Source organism: Saimiri boliviensis, chromosome 21 (genome assembly GCF_048565385.1).
Source record: "Saimiri boliviensis isolate mSaiBol1 chromosome 21, mSaiBol1.pri, whole genome shotgun sequence".
NCBI classification, from domain to species: domain Eukaryota; kingdom Metazoa; phylum Chordata; class Mammalia; order Primates; family Cebidae; genus Saimiri; species Saimiri boliviensis.
Window position 1 is genome coordinate 9,714,768 of NC_133469.1, and position 20,069 is coordinate 9,734,836.

Below are 20,069 nucleotides of genomic sequence, written 5' to 3' on the forward strand. Positions count from 1 at the left end.
GCTACCACACCTGGCTTATTTTTTCTTAAGAGGTGCTTGTTAGTTTCATAATGAAACACTACATTTTATTTTTAGACAAAGGAAAGGTGGCTGCAAGAATAGCACTGCTGATGCCCACAGAGGGTTCCTTTGAGCAGTTACTGCCTCATGCCTCTGAGCCTGGCTCATCTGCACATTCATCTCTTCCCTAAGCTTCATGCTGCCTATGGCTCAGGGGAACCCACCATCACCATGGGGATGCACATCGAGTCACAGGCACTGAGAAGAAATTCTGAGAAGGCCTCCAAGGTGTCTTTCTTCTCGGCGCTGGGAGCTGTGAATGGATTCTCCTGGGCTGAAGGCTCACTCTGGAATTCTATAGCCAACCTAAGAAATCAATGTGTGAGTATATCCACTACCACCTATGCAATCCAAAGATTACAAACACGCTCCTAGGGGGTAGCAGGGAGTATCTGTGCTCAGGGTCCAGGGAAAGTATCTCTATTATCAGATTGGGAGAAAATTCAATAGACCACTGTAAGGAGAGGACTTGATCCCTCCACATTCTTGTTCCCCACTCCTTCCCTCAACTATGTGTACTTCCACCCCATTGTATGTACTTCTCTGAATATGCCATGCTATTTTCTAGTTTTCATCTCTTTGCCTTTAAATATGCTGCTCTCTCTATCTGGAATACCTTCCCCAGATTCTTGAAAACCTAACAAATCCCACATATACACAAAAAAGCATCTCTTCCCCAAGAGACTGTGAGCTCCTTGAGGGCAGGAGCCACTCTGACTTTTCTTTCTAGCCCTACTCTCTAGCATCAGGCATGGCACACAGTAGATACAACAAACATTTGTTAATGTAAACTGAATTAATTCAACAACCATTCAGTGAATACCTATAGTGCTAAGCTAGTTGGGGGGTGGTGGGGAACAAAGGTGAATAAGACACAACCTCATGGCACAGTAGCAAAAACTCCACAAGGTGGTAATCTTTAGAAAGGTACTATCCCTAGCTGCCTGTCCTCAAGCCTCCTCCACACGCTCCCAAAACCTACCCCAGCCAAAGTCCTCTTTGTCATACAGAAGAGTATCAGAAATCAAGTGCTGCCTCTAGAACTTCACTCATTGTCTAAATCCCTTCCACCCATACCTTCCATTCTATTACTTCATCCACAGAGGGACCCTCACCTGCAGGCACTTCTAAATCCCTCCAGAGTGCTCAGGAGGAACTTTCCCTTTTGAAGAATGGCCTTCTCTGAATCTCTACTGGAGGTATGGCCCTGAGGTGGGAAGGAAAGACAGGAACCTAGTGATCAAGTATATGCTATGTGTCTCAGTCTATGCTTGAATGACTGTAGACCTCTTTTTCTCACACTGCAGTCAGACATTCCTGTACACCTAACTTTCCAGGAGATCTTGGCTATATCCTTGCAAAAGTAATAGCTCCTTTCAAAAATGGTAGCAAGGGCTGGGTGCAGTGGCTCACATCTGTAATCCCAGCACTTTGGGAGGCTGAGGTGGCAAGATCATGAGGTCAGGAGTTTGAGACCAGCCTGGTCAACATGGTGAAACCCTGCCTCTACTAAAAATTAAAAAAAAAAAAAATAGCCAAGTGTGGTGGCTCGCACCTGTAATCACAGCTACTTGGAAGGGTGAAGCAGGAGAACTGCTTGAACCTCAGAGGCGGAGGTTGCAGTGAGCCGAGATCACACCACTGCACTCCAGCCTGGGTAACAAGAGCAAGACTCCCTATCAGAAAAAAAAGAAATGGTAGCAGAGCTGGGTGCAGTGGCTCACGCCTGTAATCCCAGAACTTTAGGAAGCCAGGGTGGATGGGTGACCTGAGGTCAGGAGTTTGAGATCAATATGTTGAAACCCCATCTGGCCAATATCACCAAACCCTGTCTCTACTAAAAAATTAGCTAGGTGTGGTGGTGCATGCCTGTAATCCCAACTACTCAGGAAGCTGAGGCAGAAGAATCGCTGGAACCCGGGAGGCAGATGTTGCAGAGAGCCAAGATTGTGCCTCTGCACTCCAGCCTAGGCAACAGAGTGAGACTTTGTCTCTGCACTCCAGCCTAGGCAACAGAGTAAGACTCCATCTCAAAAAAAAAAAAAAAAAAAAAATGGTAGCAGTGTTGGAGGGACCTTAACCAACAGTCTCTCTGAACCACAGGACTGGCTCTTGGTCTATTATATGCAGAAAGCTGTCACAGGCTAGTGGGCATTAGCTTGACTGTAATGGCCCTATTAGTTGTTCTAAAACACAAGAAAATCTCCACTCCATCAGGTGTAAAGACCTTAGTTTCCAAAGTTAATCCTGAAAAACATGATCAACATTCACACTGACAGTGCCTTTCCTGATATCTTAAGTCTACAGGCTATTTAAAAGCCAGCAACCACAATACATTGCATATTAGTCAGATTCTAAAATTCTAGTGAATCCAGACTTAAATAATTCTGTGAAAATGTTTGCCCTATTTGCTTATATGATATAAAGAGACAATGTGTATAATAGAATAGGATAAAAACACCATGGAATTTACTATCTAGGCTTAGGTACTTACTTCTTTTTTTGAAACAGAGTTTCACTTTTGTTGCCCAGGCTGGAGTGCAATGGCGCAATCTTGGCTCACCACAACCTCCGCCTCCTGGGTTCAAGTGATTCTCCCGCCTCGGCCTCCCAAGTAGCTGGGATTACAGGCATGTGCCACCATGCCTGACTGATTTTGTACTTTTAGTAGAGACAGGGTTTCTCCATGTTAGTCAGGCTGGTTTCAAACTCCTGACCTCAGGTGATCTGCCCACCTTGGCCTCCCAAAGTGCTGGGATTACAGGTGTGTGAGCCACCACACCCAGCCCTAGGCTTAGATACTTTCTAGTTTTGGACCTTAGAGACAAATTATTTAACCCTTGTGACTTTAGTTTCCCCATCTGTAAAAATGGGAATAGTAATCTTTAAGCCTCAAAGTTCTGCTATTAGGGAAAAATAGCAACTGATTGTAGTCATGGGTGCATGAGAAAAAGCTATGAAATGGCATATAAAAGTAAGGCAATATACTAATTATCTTTCTAAAAACACATTACAGCATGATCTCCAAAAGAAGCAGGTTACAGTACACTGACCAGGGGTCTCCTGTTCAGACAGGTCTGGGAAAACTCCGCACACCGGTTTAGCATAGCTTCTAGCAACGCCTGAAGGTCCCCATACCGCACAGGTGGAGCACTCTGATGGTCCTTCCTGCATCCAGAGAGACAAAAGCAGGCTCATGGTAAGGCAAGGGTATTCCCAAGATACCCCCAGGCTCTCAGGCAATGAGAGGCAGTGTGGTTGGATCAGAACATAGAATCTAATTTGATAAAAATCCTTACTCCAGGCTAGTCATGGTGGCTCACACCTGTAATCCCAGCACTTTGGGAGGCTGAGGTTAGTAGATGTCTTGAGCCTAGCAGATGGAGAGGAGCCTGGGCAACATGGTGAAACCCAGTCTCCACAAAAAATTAGGCAAGTGTGATGGCATACACCTGTGGTCTCAGTTACTCAAGAGGCAGAGGTGGGAGGATCACCTGAGCCCGAGAAGGTGGAGGCTGCAGTGAGCCATGATCACACTGCTGCACTCCAGCCTAGGAGACAGAACAAGACCTTGTCTCAAAAAAAAAAAAAAAAAAAGAATCCTTATATCAATACTTATCTAGCTGCATAACTTTGTGCACATTACTTGCCCTCTCTAACCATCAATTTTCTCATCTATTAAATGAGGCTTAATACTACTCTCCTCATACATTTATTATGGGGATCAAATTAGATAACGCACGGAAAGCACTTAGCATGATACTTAATACATAATAAGTCCTTATAAATGTCAGCTGTGTCTATTATTATTATTAAGAATACAAGGTTTTCTTGCAGAGAGCCTGCTGGTGAAAGAAGCACCTAGAATTGAAGGTGCATCAAAAGAGTAACAGCCAATGTTTTCTAATAAGTAATGACCTCTCCTGGGGAAGATGGATCTAACTTTCTGCTATCTCAGTGATGACAACCAAGATCAATAGGTAAATATAACTAGGACCCAGAGACAGAGTCTCTGTCACCCAGGCTGGAGTGCACTGGTATGATCTCGACTCCCTGCAACCTCCGCCTCCCAGATTCAAGCAATTCTCCTGCCTCAGCCACCCGAGTAGCTGGGACTATAAGCACGCCACCAAACCCAACTAATTTTTGTATTTTTAGTAGAGATGGAGTTTCACCATGTTGGCTAGACTGGTCTCAAACTCCTGACCTCAAGTTAACTACCCACCATGGCTTCCCAAAGTGCTGGGATTACAGGCATAAACAATGTGCCCAGCCTGATAATTTTCTAGGAGTCAAAGTCTATAGAAGTATAGGGGACCAACTAGGGAGAAGTGAGTTCCCCATTCTGTAAGATTACATGCAGAGACTAGAAAAATACTTTTGGAGATTAAGTCACTATCACTGTGGGGAAATGTGGACAGGCAACACTTAGGGTCCAATTGAACCCTCAGATTCTATAGACTTAGAAGAGGCAAGAGTCATTGACTTGATTAATTATGAGCTCCCAAGAGGCAAGGGACCAGTTCCATCTTTTCACTTTACCTAAACAGAGACAGATGCATTGTAAATTGGTGATTAACAGAACAGATGTCAAATGAATGAATGACTATCTGACATGGTATTGGTTTCATAGGGCTGCTATAATAAATTACCGCAAACTGGGTGGCTTAAAACAACAGAAATTTATCCACTCACAGTTCTGGAGGCTAGAAATCTGAAATCGAGGTGTCATCAGGGCCATGTCCTCTCTAAAGCAGGTTTGTCCAACCCACAGCCCACAGGCTGCATGCAGCCTAGGACAACTTTGAAAGCAGACCAACACAAATTTGTAAAATTCCTTAAAACATTATGAGATTTATGCGTGGACCTTTTTTTTTCCTTTTAGCTTATCAGCTATCGTTAGTGTTAGCATATTTTATGTGTGGTCCAAAACAATTCTTCTTCCAATGTGGCCTAGGGAAGCCAAAAGATTGGACACACCTGCAAAGGATCTTGAAAAGAACCCTTCCTTGCCTCTTAGCTTCTGGTGGTGGCTGCAGTCCTTGGCATTCATTGGCTTGTAGCTGCATCACTCTAATCTCTGCCTGTCTTCACATGGCCACCTTCCCTCTGTGCATGTCTGATTGTGGCTGTATGTCCAAACCCAACTCTCCTTACATAGAGACAAGGCATTGGATTTACAGCCTGGGCTGTATGACTTTAACTAGATTTGATGTACAAAGGCTCTATTTCCAAATAAGGCACATTCACAGGTTCTTGGTAGATGTTAATACTGGGGAACACTACATAACACAGAGTAGCTAGGAAAAAACCTATTAACCCTCATCCCTGGGCCTTTGCTGAGCACTGAGAGCAATCTATTGGGTCTTCTGATAGGTTCTCAGTCAATTGCATATGGTTAAGGCTTGATTTCCCCTTTCCTTCTTCATCTCTGGAAGCTCCAAGTTTGATGATCCCATACAATCACCAAGCCCTAGTTCCACCACCTTTAAATTATTATTATTAGGGCCGGGCGCGGTGGCTCACACTGTAATCCCAGCGCTTTGGGAGGCCAAGGCGGGTGGATCACGAGGTCAAGAGATCGAGACCATCCTGGTCAACATGGTAAAACCCCGTCGCTACTAAAAATACAAAAAAATTAGCTGGGCATGGTGGCGCGTGCCCGTAATCCCAGCTACTCAGGAGGCTGAGGCAGGAGAATTGCCTGAACCCAGGAGGCGGAGGTTGCGGTGAGCCAAGATCGTGCCATTGCACTCCAGCCTGGATAACAAGAGCAAAACTCCGTCTCAAGGAAAAAAAAAATTATTATTATTATTATTATTATTATTATTATTGAAACAGGGTGCCCAGGCTGGGGTGCAGTGGCACAAACACAGCTCATTGCATCTCAACCTCCTGGGCTCAAGCAATCTTCCTACCTCAGCCTCTCAAGTAGCTAGGACTACAGGTATACACCACTACACCAGATAATTTTTGTAGAGACATTATTTCATCAGGTTATCCAGGCTAGTGTCAAACTCCTGAGCTCAAGCGATCCTCCTGCCTCAGCCTCCCAAAGTGCTGGGATTACAAGTGTAAGCCACTGCACTCAACTTCTTTAAATTCTTTTTAGCAGCTCTCACTTTTCATTCTTCCTTCTAGCTGTGCTTTCCAAAGACCCTCTAAACCACCTCACCCCAGAATGACCACCTCAGTAAACATTCTGGGAAGTTAAAGTCAAAAGTAAAATCATCCTTGGCCAGGTGTGGTGGCTCATGCCTGTAATCCCAGCACTTTGGGAGGCCAAAGCAGGCAGATCACAAGGTCAGGAGTTCGAGACCAGCCTGGCCAATATGGTAAAACCCCATGTCTACTAAAAATACAAAAATTAGCCAGGCATGGTGGCGGGTGCCTGTAGTCCAAGCTACTTGGGAGGCTGAGGCAGGAGAATTGCTTGAACCCAGGAGGCAGAGGTTGCAGAGAGCTGAGATCATGCCACCGCACTCCAGCCTGGGTGACAGAGTGAGACTCCATCTCAAAAAAAAAAAAAAAAAAATTAAAATAATCCAAAACTTAATAACCTGTCCCCTATCCAGCTTGCCACAATTCTAACCTAACAGCTTTCCTGCTTCTCCAGGCAACACCCCTTCACGTAATCTGCTGTTCAACTGGTCACTGTACCCTGAGCAATCTCTATACTCTCCAACCCACATGTTTTGCTATTCCTGGTCCTTTCAAAATCTAACTCTCACCCTTCACAGCATATCTGAAATACCACCTCCTGCACAAAAGGTACTACTGGTCCCCTCTAGCACTGACCTGCTGGGAGACTTCTAGCTCAGCATGGGTGCCTCTGATTGACACTGCTCTTACTTACGCTTTTGTTACCTTGTTGGTTTATTCATCCCACCAACTCTGGAATTCATGCCCCAGATTTAGAGATTCAAATTCAGAGAAAGACAGAGGAGGAAAGAAGACAGACTGAAGTCACTGTCATGTAAATGCTATTTTTTGTTTCAATTTTTAGAACCAACCTAGAGTCAAATCACAAATATTTAAATATAGCTACAGAAGAGACTATAAATATTAACAACTTTCACAATGTAAAATTAAAGTATGGCTGACTGACCTTGAGAAGTAGAAGTAAGGAAGAGAAGAGAAAGGAAGAGTTGGGGTGCTGTTAACCATGTAGGAACTCAAGAGACATGGCTTCAAGATGAGGGAACAAGAAATACCAGTTTTACGTATATTATTTAAAGGTTAAAAAATAAAATATTGCCCAGCGCAGTGGCTCACACCCGTAATCCCAGCACTTTGGGAGGCCAAGGCGGGCAGATCACTAGGTCAAGAGATTGAGACCATCCTAGCCAACATGGTGAAACCCTGTCTTACCAAAAATAGAAAACTTAGCTGGGCATGGTGGCACATACCTGTAATCCCAGCTACTCAAGAGGCTGAGGAAGGATAATTGCTTGAACCCAGGAGGCAGAGGTTGCAGTGAGCCAAGATTGTGCCACTGCACTCCAGCCCGGCAACAGAACGAGACTCCATCTCAAAAAAACAAAACAAAACAAAAAACTATTGACTAGTAAAAATGCCAAGGACATGTAGAGAAGACAAAAAATGTGAGCGAATTAAATCTTGATCTTTCTTATTGTCAAGTCAATAAATAATGTCTTACATTTAAGGGGGGGATTACAGCTACCTGCCACCATACCCAGCTAATGTTTTTTATTATTTATTTATTTATTTATTTTTTGAGACGAAGTTTCACTCTTGTTGCCCAGGCTGGAGTGAAATGGCGCGATCTCAGCTCACTGCAAACTCCACCTCCTGGGTTTAGGCGATTCTCCTGCCTCAGCCTCCCGAATAGCTGGAATTACAGGCATGCACCACCACACCTGGCTAATTTTATATTTTTACTAGAGACAGGGTTTCTCCATGTTGATCAGGCTGGTCTTGAACTCCCAACCTCAGGTGATCCGCCCACCTCGGCCTCCCAAAGTGCTGGGATTACAGGCATAAGCCACTGCGCCTGGCCAATTTTTTTTATATTTTACCAGAGATGGGGTTTCACAATGTTGGCCAGGCTGGTCTCGAACTCCTAACCTCAGGTGATCCACCTGCCTCCGCCTCCCAAAGCGCTAGCATTACAGGTGTGCGCCACCATGCCAAGCCTATTCCCTTTCATGATAAATCCTTTATAATTTATTTATTTTCAAGAGAGAATATCACTCTGTCACCCAGGCTGGAGTGCAATAGTATGATCATATCTCACTGTAACCTCAAACTCTGAGGCTCAAGCAATCCTCCCACCTTACCTCCTGAGTAGCTGGGACTATAGGTGCATACCACCACACCCACTAATTTTATTTATTTATTTATTTATTTTTTGAGGCAGAGTCTCACTCTGTCACCAGGCTGGAGTGCAGTGATGCGATCTTGGCTCACTGTAACCTCCAACTCCCTGGTTCAAGCAATTCTGCCTCAGCCTCCCAAGTAGCTGGGATTACAGACACATGCCACGATGCCCAGCTAATTTTTGTATTTTTGGTAGAGACGGGGTTTCATCATGTTGGTAAGGATGGTTTCCATCTCTTGACCTTGTGATCTGCCTGTGTCGGCCTCCCAAAGTGCTGGAATTACAGACATGAACCACCACGCCTAGCCTATTTTATTTTATATTGTTTTGTAGGGATGGGGTTGAGCTATGTTGCCCAGGCTGTCTCAAACTCTTGGCCTCAAGCAATCCTCCCGCCGTGACTTCCCAAAGTGCTGGGATTATAGTCATGAGCTACTGTGCCCAGCCAATATTTTATTTTGTATTATTTGAATATATACTTTATCAAAAATTTTAAAGAGAAAATATAACGAAATAAAAGTTACTCTATAAATATGGGTTTTCTCAGGTTTTTTTTTTTTTTTAAGATTTCAAGCACCTTACTAAGGAATAATTTCCCATTGTGGTACTAGGATCCATTAGTCTCACTGTCCATTTGAACATCCTTCATTCACATATTGACTACCTATGAGGAGCCAAAGATAGAGCAGTGAAAAAACTGACAAGTCCTTGATCTCCTGGAGCTTATATTTTAGTGGGGACAGGAGAGATACAAAATGAATGAATAGGCCGGGTTCAGTGGCTCATGCCTATAATCCCAGCTATTTGGAAAGCTGTTGGAAATCTGAGGCAAGAGAATTTCTTCAACCAAGGAGGTGGAAGATGCAGTTAGCTGAGATTGTGCCACTGCACTCTAGCCTAGGCAATAGAGTGAGACCTTGACTCAAAAGAGAAAGAAAAAGCAAAGAAAAGAAAAGAAAGAAGGAAGGAAGGAAGGAAGGAAGGAAGGAAGGAAGGAAGGAGGAAAGAAAGAAAGAAGAACTGTAAAATGTTTGATAGGTGCCATAGTAGTCTGATAAGGTCAATTAGGAAAGCAAATTCTCAATGAGACTTGAATGATGAGAAAAACGCAGCCACATAAAGATTTAAGGGAATAATATTTTGGGCAGAGAGAACAATTATGGCAGGAGTAGGTTTGATGTGTTCAAGAAACAGAAAGCAGACCAGAGGAGTAAGCAAGAAGTGACAGTACTGCTTTTGGGGCCAGGGACCCAAATCTAATTCTTTAGATCCCAAATTGGTTGTTTTTATCTCTATGCTAGTAGCATGCACAAATTGAGATTGAAGTTTCTGGAATAAAGCAGCAGGCAGCTGAAAATGTGGTCTGGAGTTCAGGAAAACACTATAGTGGGCTGAATGGTGGTACCCAAAGATACTAGGTCCTAATCTCTGGAACCTGTGAGTGTTATTTGCTATAGTAAAGTTTTCACAGATAGGACTAAATTAAGAATCTTGAGATAAAGGCATTATCCTAGATTATTCGAGTGGTCCCCTACATACCATCACAAGTATCCTTATAAGAGAGAGGTAGCCAGGCATAATGGCTCATGCCTGTAATCCCAGTACTTTGAGAGGCCAAAGTGGGAGAATCACTTGAGGCCTGGAGTTCGAGACCAGCGTGAGGAATGTAGCAAGAACCCCATCTCTACAAAAAACAAGAAAAAAAAATTTTAAGAAAAGAGAGAGAAAAGGCAGAGGGAGATTATATACACCAAGAGAAAAAACACAACATGGTCACAGAGGCAGTGATTGCAGTGATATGACCATAAGTCATGGAACTCCCAGAGCCGCCAGAAGCTGGAAGAGGCAAGGAAGTGTTCCCTATTAGAAGCTCCAAAGGGAGTGTGGACCTGCTGATACCTTAATTTCATCTTTGTGATATTGATTTTGGACTTCTGGCCCCTAGAACCATGAGAAGGCAAATTTCTGTTGTTTTAAGCCACCAAGTTTGTGGTAATTTGTTCCTGCAGCAATAGGAAACGAATACAGGCATTTTAGGCATGAACTATAGATTTGAGCATTATCAACATATAGCTGGTAGCTGAAGCTCTGTGAATGGCTGATAGCATTCAAGGAGAAACTACAGTAAGAGAACCAGGGCTAGAGGCTGGAGTTCATAGGTGTTAAAGAGCTGCCAGCTTCTGGTTAAAGATGATGGAGTCAACAGAGTTACTTCTGCTAATCCTTACCAAAATAAAAGAGAATTTTCTTTCAACATAAAAATTCAAAACAGAAAATACAAAAGACATGATAACATAACACTTTGGAAGTATACTTTGGCCCTCTGTATTGTGGGTTCTGCATTCATGGATTCAACCAACTGTGGACCAAAAATATTTATTAAAACCTATAAAAAATAATAATACAACAATTAAAAATAATACAAAATGCAGGCCAGGAACAGTGGCTCATGCCTATAATTCCAGCACTTTGGGAGGCAAAGGCGGGTAGATCGCCTGAGGTCAGGAGTTCAAGATCAGCCTGGTCAACGTGGTGAAACCCCATTCTCTACTAAAAATACAAAAATTAGCTGGCCATAGTGGTGCATGCCTGTAGTCCCAGCTACTTGGGAAACTGAGGCAAGAGAATTGCTTGAGCCTGGGAGGCGGCAGTTGCAGTGAGCTAAGATCATGCCACTGCATTCTAACCTGGGTGACAGAGTAAGACTCCATCTCAAAACAAACAAAAAAACCACAAAATGTAAAATACAGCATAACAATTATTTATATTGCATTAATATTTTTGTTTGTTTGTGATGAGCCCATCATGCCTAGCATATATTGTATTATATTATATTATTTAGGGAATAATAACAAGAAAAAAAGTCTGTACGTGTTCAATACAGGCACAACCATCCATTTTTTAAAACATATTTTCAGCCAGGTGCAGTTGCTCACACCTATAATCCCAGCACTTGGGGAGGTTGAGCCAGGAGAATCACCTGAAGTCAGGCATTCAAGAGCAACCTGGCCAACATGGTGAAACCCCATCTAATAATACAAAAATTGCTGGGCGTGGTTGCTCACACCTGCAATCCCATCACTTTAGGAGGCTGAAGAAGGCAGATCACAAAGTCAGGAATTCGAGACCATCCAGACCAACTATGGCAAAATCCCCATCTCTACTAAAAAAAACAAAAATTAGCCAGGCATGGTAGTACACACCTGTAATCCCAGCTATTCAGGAGGCTGAGGCAGAAGAATCACTTGAACCCGGGAGGCAGAGGTTGTGGTGAGCTGAGATCGCACCACTGCACTCCAACCTGGGTGACAGAGTAAGACTCCATGTCAAAATAATAATAAACAAAAATTAGCCAGGTGTGGTGGCGCACGCCTGTAATCCCAGCTATTTGAGAGGCTGAAGCAGGAGAATCACTTGAACCCAGGAGGCAGAGGTTGCAGTGAGCCGAGATCACACCATTACACTTTAGCCTGGGCAACAAGAGCAAAACTCCATCCCCCTACAAAAAAAAAAAAAAACTGCAATCTATGGTTGGTTGAATCCATGGATGTGGAACCCACAATTATGGAGGGCTAACTATATTAGGTATTATAAGTAATCTAGAGATACTTAAATATTAGCTCCCCTGGCCTTGACAGGCCCTTAGGTACATGCAGGGATGGAAATTTCAGCCTGCCTGGGTCTCTCACCTCAGAAAAGCGGAAGTGGCCTTCACAGCCTCAGCAGCCACCTCCAGCACAGGGCTGCTAACTGCTTCTTGGAGGACACAGCCAGCATCTCTGCACATGGCTGAGCTTGTGAACAGCTTGATCTCCTCTGGCTGCCTGAGAAATGGTAAGTGAGAAATGAGTAGGAGAACTCCTATCACTGACCCCACCAGGAATAAAAGCCCACTTTTACTTCTGCAGTCTGGCCCCAACGAGCTTCATGTTCCACCACTTTGCTCACCGGGTCAGGATTTCAGTGAAAAGCAGCAGACCCTGCTTGTGCAGCTCTGTGTTGTTCATCTTCAGACTTGCCTGCAGGCTCCTCACCACTGCCTCAATCCCTACCATAGGATAACATGACAGAGGCCAGGGATCACTGCTCTCTTGTTCCTTCACCGCCCACCCAGGAGAGGTGACAGACTCTGGACAGCATGTATCAGTTGGAGGCCACTCATAGAGGAACCCTGACAAGGTTGAGCTAATGGGACCAGACTGTGAGATCTTTAAGGCCTGGCCTTCATTTGATTCATCTATGTCTCCAACACCCAGTACCAGCCATAGCACAGTCCCTGGCACTTGAGGTTGTCAGTGAACACCTACTGACCAAGCCCTATTTTCTCTACTAGGCATACTCCTATTCCTCCTTGGAGAATCATGTTAAAACCCCACTCATCCAAAAAGCCTTCCCTGATCCACTCAGACAGAGCTGTGAACCTCTCCTGAGCCCCCAACAGCTCCTGTGCTTCCCTCTAGCAGAGCTCTTATCAGCTCATAAGGAAATTTCCCACTTGGGTCTCTCTCCCTTTTCTGAGGGCAAGGAGCATGTTATTTGTTATCTCTAAATCTCCAGTTTCCAGCCTGGTGCCTGGTATAAACTAGGAGTATAAAATGAATGACTGAATGTGCCTGCTCTAAAAATCTAGATGTGATATAAAAAATCCCAGACAAGGCCGGGTGCGGTGGCTCAAGCCTGTAATCCCAGCACTTCGGGAGGCTGAGGCAGGTGGATCACGAGGTCAAGAGATCGAGACCATCCTGGTCAACATGGTGAAACCCCGTCTCTACTAAAAATACAAAAAATTAGCTGTGCATGGTGGCACGTGCCTGTAATCCCAGCTACTCAGGACGCTGAGGTAGGAGAATTGCTTGAACTCAGGAGGTGGAGGTTGCGGTGAGCCGAGATCGTGCCATTGCACTCCAGCCTGGGTAACAACAGCGAAACTCCGTCTCAAAAAAAAAAAAAAAAAAAAAAAATAGTCCCAGACAAGGAAGGGACAGTTTCAAGAAACTTTGAAAGAATAAATTACCAAAACTTAGAGACTACCTGGATGGCTAGCTATCTGGGGCATGGGAAAGAACTAAATCTAAGGTTGAGTAACAGTGTTTATGTTTAAAGTTGTTGTTAATATGCAACAATAATTCATTTAGTGGCTAAGAGAAGTGTTCTGCCCTTGCTGAAGAGTCTAAATGTATATACTTCTGATAATCAGTGAAGAGCAGAATATTTCAATATCAATACTTGCATATGAAATCTGGTAATGAGTTTGAGCTAATGGAAATGTCTAGACTCAGCACTCCCCTCCAAGATGGAGGCTAGCCCCCCCATCACTGCTGCTGCTACCTAACTGCAAACTGCTGTCCACCCAACCCAAAGCTAGTACAGGACCCTTACTACGAACCATACACTGTGTGGCACTTGGAAAAAAAGAGTGGCTCTTCTGCCAGGAGTGTCAAGCAGTTGTAGCTGGACCAGACGAGCACTTCACTGGAAGAGGAAAGATGCTCAAAGAGGAACTCTGACAGGGGAGAGGATGAGAAAACAATAAATGACAGCAATGTGATCACGATGTCTGATGCTAAGGACTTGGATTTATTCATCACCTTACTCTTGCTACTTCATCTGTTCACTTACCCTCTCCATGAGTCATGATCATCAATTCACTAATAAACCTGGAAAGTACCCTTGGTTATGGTTTAACCTCTGCTTTTTAACAGATAGGGAAACTGAGTCCCAGAGAAGAGGCACTAGTGGTGAAAGAAGTGGGATTGGAACTTACAACTCCTAATTCTCAGAATGGGCAGTGGCATGGATGAAGGAAAAAGTTTTTAGTCAGAAAGACTTGACTTGACTAGGCTTGCCAATTCTTTTGTTCTCTGAGCCTCAACTTCCTTATCTATAAAACAGTAAAGGTGAAGACCTAAGTGTGGTAACATTTGCAGTGCACCTCAGGGCATATATCCCTGCTCATAGCAGTCCCTTGAAAAATATTGCTTCCTGTTGCCTTCCTGGTCCACAGGTCTTTCCACCATGCTACATTAGCTTTTTATTCCTAGACGACCAAATAAATGACAAAAATCAGTAACAAACTGCTCAAGGACATACAAGAAATCTGTAGCAATAAGATTCGGATGTTATGAGACATACTTCATAGAGTCTGTCATACACAATTGAACCTGTCACCACCCCATCCTTCTAGTATAGGGAGGAAAAAGTTAAAGGGCTCCCCTACCTGGAATGTCAGCATGAATGAAGGCAGGGGCATACTTCTCTGGGGAGTGGACAAGCACCGCAGTTATACAGTGAGCACTGGCCACCTGCAGGGTTTCATCTCTAGAGAGGAGAAGCTGGAGAAACAGGCAGCAAAAAATACCCCAGTCACACCACCAACAGGACCAGAAAAACTGACCTGGGTGCCGCAAGACAATAGCCTATTTCTGATCCTTTCTGTCCCACATGGCACCAGGCACAAGGATGGTGCTCAGGAGAGCAGTTATGGATTATGGGAAAGGGTCTCTGTGAAGAGCAGCAGGTGAGAAAAATAAGGAACGAACACAATGTAAAATCTACCAGGGGTACTCAAAGAACACTGTCTCCCAGGTTCAAGCAATCCTCCCACCTCAGCCTCTCAAGTAGCTGGGATTACAGGCATGCACCACAACACAATTTTTTCAATTTTTAGAAGAGACAAGATTTCACCATGTTAGCCAGGCTGGTCTGGAACTCCTGATTTCAAGTGATTCGCCCACCTTGGCCTCCCAAAGTGCTGGAATTACAGGTGTGAGCCACTATGCATAAACCATAAAAACTAATTTTTCGTGTTTTTGTTCTGTGTGTATGTGTTTTTGTTTTGTTTTGTTTTGTTTTTCGTGGAGATGGGGTTTTGGCCAGGCTGGGTCAACTCCTCAAGTGATCCACCTGCCTTGGCCTCCCAAAGTGCTAGGATTACAGGCATGTGCCACCATGCCTGGACCATTTCATATTAATTCTTTAAATGTCAGCTCGAATGTCAGCCCCTCAAAGAGGTCCTGCCCTATCATTCAACCTATAAATGGCTTTATCTGCTACTATCTCCCCTTTATTTCCTCCACAGCACTTGAAACAATCTGCAAGGGCAAGAAACATGTCTGTTTTCATAACATGGTATTTCCAGTGCCCAACACAGTGACTGACATATTACATTAGTGCTTGGTAGGTATTCGACCAAATAAATTAATCATCATTGCCACAGTAGGAACACAAACATTGAGAGCATATTCCCAAGGACCTGAATTTTGGAGAAAAAAGTCGATCTTCCACCAAAAGCAGAAAAGAATAGCATTAGATTCACAATTTCAAAAATGTCAGAATGGAGAACACATGCCAATCTTATCTTTATTTAAAATTTTGATATTTTGTTCATCATTAATTTTTTGTATTAATTTTGACACCTAAAGATATTAGTTCTCTTGATTGATGAGTTTCTTTAGCACTCATTTAATTTTACACCCAAGGCAGGTGCCTCACTCACCTTCCCTAGTACCAAACCTGCTGGTGGCTACAGTAAAATAAAACCCTGATCATCCACAATTGCCAACAGAAGAATATTCTCCACATATGGATGAAAGCTGGGACCTTTAAGCCTAGATTTCCGTCTCTACAAAGTTCTCTCACCCTAGGGTAGTGCTCTTTAATGTCTGCCACTGCCATCCCCATGCTGCCTTGGTGTTCTGTGAGGCCACAGACCCTTTTTGTAAGTACTTATGCCCCAGCTGGACTCAGGATTAAATGTTCTAACCACAAGTTAACATGGACTCCAGGATGGCAAAAGAGAAATTAATATAGCAAGGGACCTGGCATGAGATTTTCTGGTTCAGACACATAGGACTTGCTTCCCAGAGTTTACAGGCCTTGCATAGACCATTCTAAAGTCATCACAGAGAAACAAGGAGCAGTTTGCTCTGGCTTTTACCCATCCTCAACTGTCCCCTTCTCACTTCTAACCAGAGCTCCTCCTCCTCTTCCTTGCTGTAGACAGAGCCCCAGAGTTTGGGCAATCAACCTCTGCTATCATATGAGGGTTTGCAGCTCTGCCAGCCCCTGCGTCGAGCACTAGGGAGAGATGCCAGACTTAGGCCCTGCCCTGAAGGAGCTCCCAGCCAGTCAACCACAATATGGCATGAGGTAAGCACTGTGACAGCGGGTCACATTCTGCTGAAAGGAGCCAGGGTGACATGGGAGCCCCATAAGGCTTAAAGCCTGACTCAGATCAGCAGACAAGGAAAGGAGAAAAAGCCCTATAGGCAGAGGAAGAGCAACTGCACAGGCATTGAGACAGGATGACCTAGCATATGCAGGACCAGGGAGAGATTGTGTGTGGCTGGAGAACTGGGTTGTGCAGTAGAAGAGACAGGAAAGTGAGGCAGAAGGGATAAGCAGGGTCCAGATAAAGACAATTCTCAGTACCAACCTGAGAAGCTGATCCCTAAAGCACTGAGGTGACTTTGTCTCTGTTGCTATAAGTATTCTCCATTTTCAGGCAGCCCAGATGTGAAGGGGAAGTGCAGAGATAAGAATTTACAACTGAGGCTAGGTGCAGTGGCTCAAACCTGTAATCCCAACACTTTGGAGCCCAAGGTGCGAAGATCACTTGAGTCCAGGAGTTGAGACCAGCCCAGACAACATAGAAAGATCCCTGTCTCTACAAAAAATAAAAAATTAGCCATGCATCATGGCAAACATCTTTAGTCTCAGTTACTCAGGAAGCTGAAACAGGAGGATTGCTTGAACCAGGAGGTTGAGAGGCTGCAATGAGCTATGATTGTGCCACTGCACTCTAGCCTGGGTATATAGAGCAAGACCTCAACTCTTAAAAAAAAAAAAAGAAAGAAAGAAAGTTTACAAATAAAAAGAAACCTACTTTTTTTTTTTTTTTTTTTTTTTTGAGATGGAGTCTCACTCTGTTACCCAGGCTGGAGTATAGTGGCATAAGCTTGGCTCACTGCAACCTCCACCTACTGGGTTCAAGCGATTCTCCTGCCTCAGCCTACCGAGTAGCTGGGATTACAGGTGCCCACCACCACACCCAGCTAATTTTTGTAGTTTTGGTAGAGATGGGGTTTTACCATCTTGGCCAGGCTGGTCTTGAACTCCTGACTTCGTGATCCACCTGCCTAGGCCTCCCAAAGTGCTGGGATTACAGGCATGATCCACGGTACCCAGCAAGAAACCTAACTTCTTTCTTTCTTTCTTTTTTTTTTTTTTTTTTTTTTTTTTTTTGAGATACAGTCTTGCTCTGTCTCCCAGGCTGGATTGTAGTGACATGATCTCTGCTCACTGCAACCTCTGCCTCCTAGGTTCCAGGGATTCTCCTGCCCCAGCCTCCCAAGTAGCTGGACTACAGGTGTGCACCACCAAGCCCAGCTAATGTTTTTCTTGTATTTTTTAGTAGAGATGGGGTCTTGCCATATTGGCCAGACTGGTCTGGAACTCCTGACCTCATGATTCGCCTACCTCAGCCTCCCAAAGTGCTGGGAGAGGGCCGGGCATGGTGGCCCATGCCTGTAATCCAAGTACTTTGGAGGCCAAGACAGGCAGATCACCTGAGGTTGGGAATTCAAGACCAGCCTGACCAACACAGTGAAACCCCGTCTTTAAAAAAAAAAAAAAAGAAGAAGAAGAAGAAGAAAAAGTGCTGGGATTACAGACATGAGCCACCACTCCCAGCCAGTGTATTGTTTAGCCCAGTAAGAAAACACTTGGAAATCTGAGATAGGAGTGGTAGATGAAGACAAGGCCCAAGAAGCACTTAGTTCCCCTTATTATTGAACCTAGAGACTAGGAATCACAAGACAATTACCTTTTTGAGCACCAAGGGCAGTGAGGGATCTCCTGGGGACCCCTCAAAATTGTTAGCACTTTCTCCTAGTGTAACCTTGTTCATGATCGTGGACACAAAGAGATCATACTTCAACAGCTGCCTCAGCAAACCTAGGAAAAAAAGAGATTGGGAAGTAAAAAGAAAGGAACACAGGCACCAGCATGTTCCCAAGATAGCTCCTCAGACAACCCCAGAGGAACTTCTTTGTGTCTCCATAAATATAAAGGATGGTTAGAATCCTTAAGCACCAATTTGCTTTTCACTCCCATCTCTCTTCCATACAGATCTAGTGAGAGCCCACTAAGTGCTAGGCCTAACGGTCTAGGGATGCAAGAGAAGCAAGAAAAACATAGCTCAACTGCCCCACTCAACTATAAGCTTCATGAGGGCAGGAATAATGTGAGTTTTTTCACCAAAACATCATCAATCACCTGGCACAGTTCCTGACACATAGCAGAAACTCAGATATTTTTTGACTGACAAAGGTGGCATACACTCCTACAGAAAAAACAAACACAAAAACAAGTCAGACAAAACCATGCACAGTTGCTCACACCTGTAATCCCAGCACTTTGGGAGGCCAAGGCAGGTGTATCACTTGAGGTCAGGAGTTCAAGACCAGCCTGGTCAACATAGTGAAACCCCCACTCTACTAAAAAAAAATACAAAAAGTAGCCTGGCATGGAGGTGTGTGCCTCATAAGAGCTTATAGGGATCTTGGGTTGTAAAGCAAATGAACAAGATGATATATAACAGAATATAAGACCCATAGTGCTTGAAGGATCCAAAGGATGTGACTACACCCCTGGCTGCAGGGAGAGGGTAGGAAGGAAAGGCTCCAGAGAAGAGGAGGCCTTTAAAGTGTTGTATGGGGCCAGGGGCAGTGGCTCATGCCTGTAATCCCAGCACTTTGGGAGGCCGTGGGCAGATCACAAGGTCAGGAGTTCAAGACCAGCCTGACCTACATGGTGAAACCCCATATCTACTAAAAAATATAAAAATTAGCCAGGCGTGGTGGTGCATGCCTGTAGTCCCAGCTACTTGGGAGGCTGAGGCAGGAGAATCACTGGAACCCAAGAGGCAGAGGTTGCAGTGAGCCGAGATTAGACCACTGCACTCCAGCCTGGGTGACAGTTTGAGACTCCATCTCAAATAAATAAATAAATAAAGTGTTGTATGAAAAGAGAGAAGGTTAGCATTCCCCTTGACCAGGATGAAGGAGGCCCTCAGGCTTGACAAACAAGCATAGGGTTAACTTTTTTTTAATTAAAAGAAAAAAGAGGTGGCATTTAAAAATGGGAATTCTGGCTGGGTATGGTAGCTCATGCCTATAATCCCAGCACTTTGGAAGTCCAAGGCACGTGGATCCCTGGAGTTCAGCAGTTTGAGACTAGCCTGGGCAATACAGTGAGACCGAGACTCTACAAAAAGTTTTTTTTAATTAGCCAAGCATGGTAGTGCAGGCTGTGGTCCCAGCTACTCAGTAGGCTGAGGTGGGAGGATTGCTTAAGCCCTGAATGTCAAGGATTTAATGAGCTGTGATTATACCACTGCCCTCTAGCCTGGGCGACAGAACAAGACCCTCTGTCAAAATAAATAAGTAAATAAAAATTAAAAAAAAATAAAATAAGGAATTCCCAGTATTATCATTGAGATTGCCCTCTGCTATGGCCAGGTGAGCTGTAGGACTGCCCAGGGCCTCACCTTAGGGCCCGTACTTGCTCCCTTTTGTTCTATATGCACTAACTCCAATACTGCCCAGCTCCAAGTTACTACAGATACAGGCTGCTTCATACTTTGTGCTTTGGCCCATGCTTCTGCCTT

At 44.3% G+C, this 20,069-nt stretch overlaps 1 protein-coding gene and 1 pseudogene across 1 annotated transcript in view; one reads left to right on the forward strand and one right to left on the reverse strand.

Moving 5' to 3' along the window:
* MEI1 (meiotic double-stranded break formation protein 1) overlaps positions 1–20,069 on the reverse strand; it is a 90,957-nt gene that overhangs the window by 52,033 nt on the left and 18,855 nt on the right. The window contains exons 7-14 of the mRNA XM_003932820.4: positions 18,225–18,355; positions 14,619–14,733; positions 13,788–13,904; positions 12,350–12,449; positions 12,091–12,225; positions 3,114–3,228; positions 1,176–1,267; positions 225–366 (exon numbers count right to left, since the gene is read on the reverse strand). Of these exons, the coding sequence (XP_003932869.2) occupies positions 225–366; positions 1,176–1,267; positions 3,114–3,228; positions 12,091–12,225; positions 12,350–12,449; positions 13,788–13,904; positions 14,619–14,733; positions 18,225–18,355 (947 nt within the window). The remainder of the gene's footprint in view (positions 1–224; positions 367–1,175; positions 1,268–3,113; positions 3,229–12,090; positions 12,226–12,349; positions 12,450–13,787; positions 13,905–14,618; positions 14,734–18,224; positions 18,356–20,069) is intronic.
* LOC120361526 (U6atac minor spliceosomal RNA) lies at positions 19,415–19,509 on the forward strand (annotated as a pseudogene).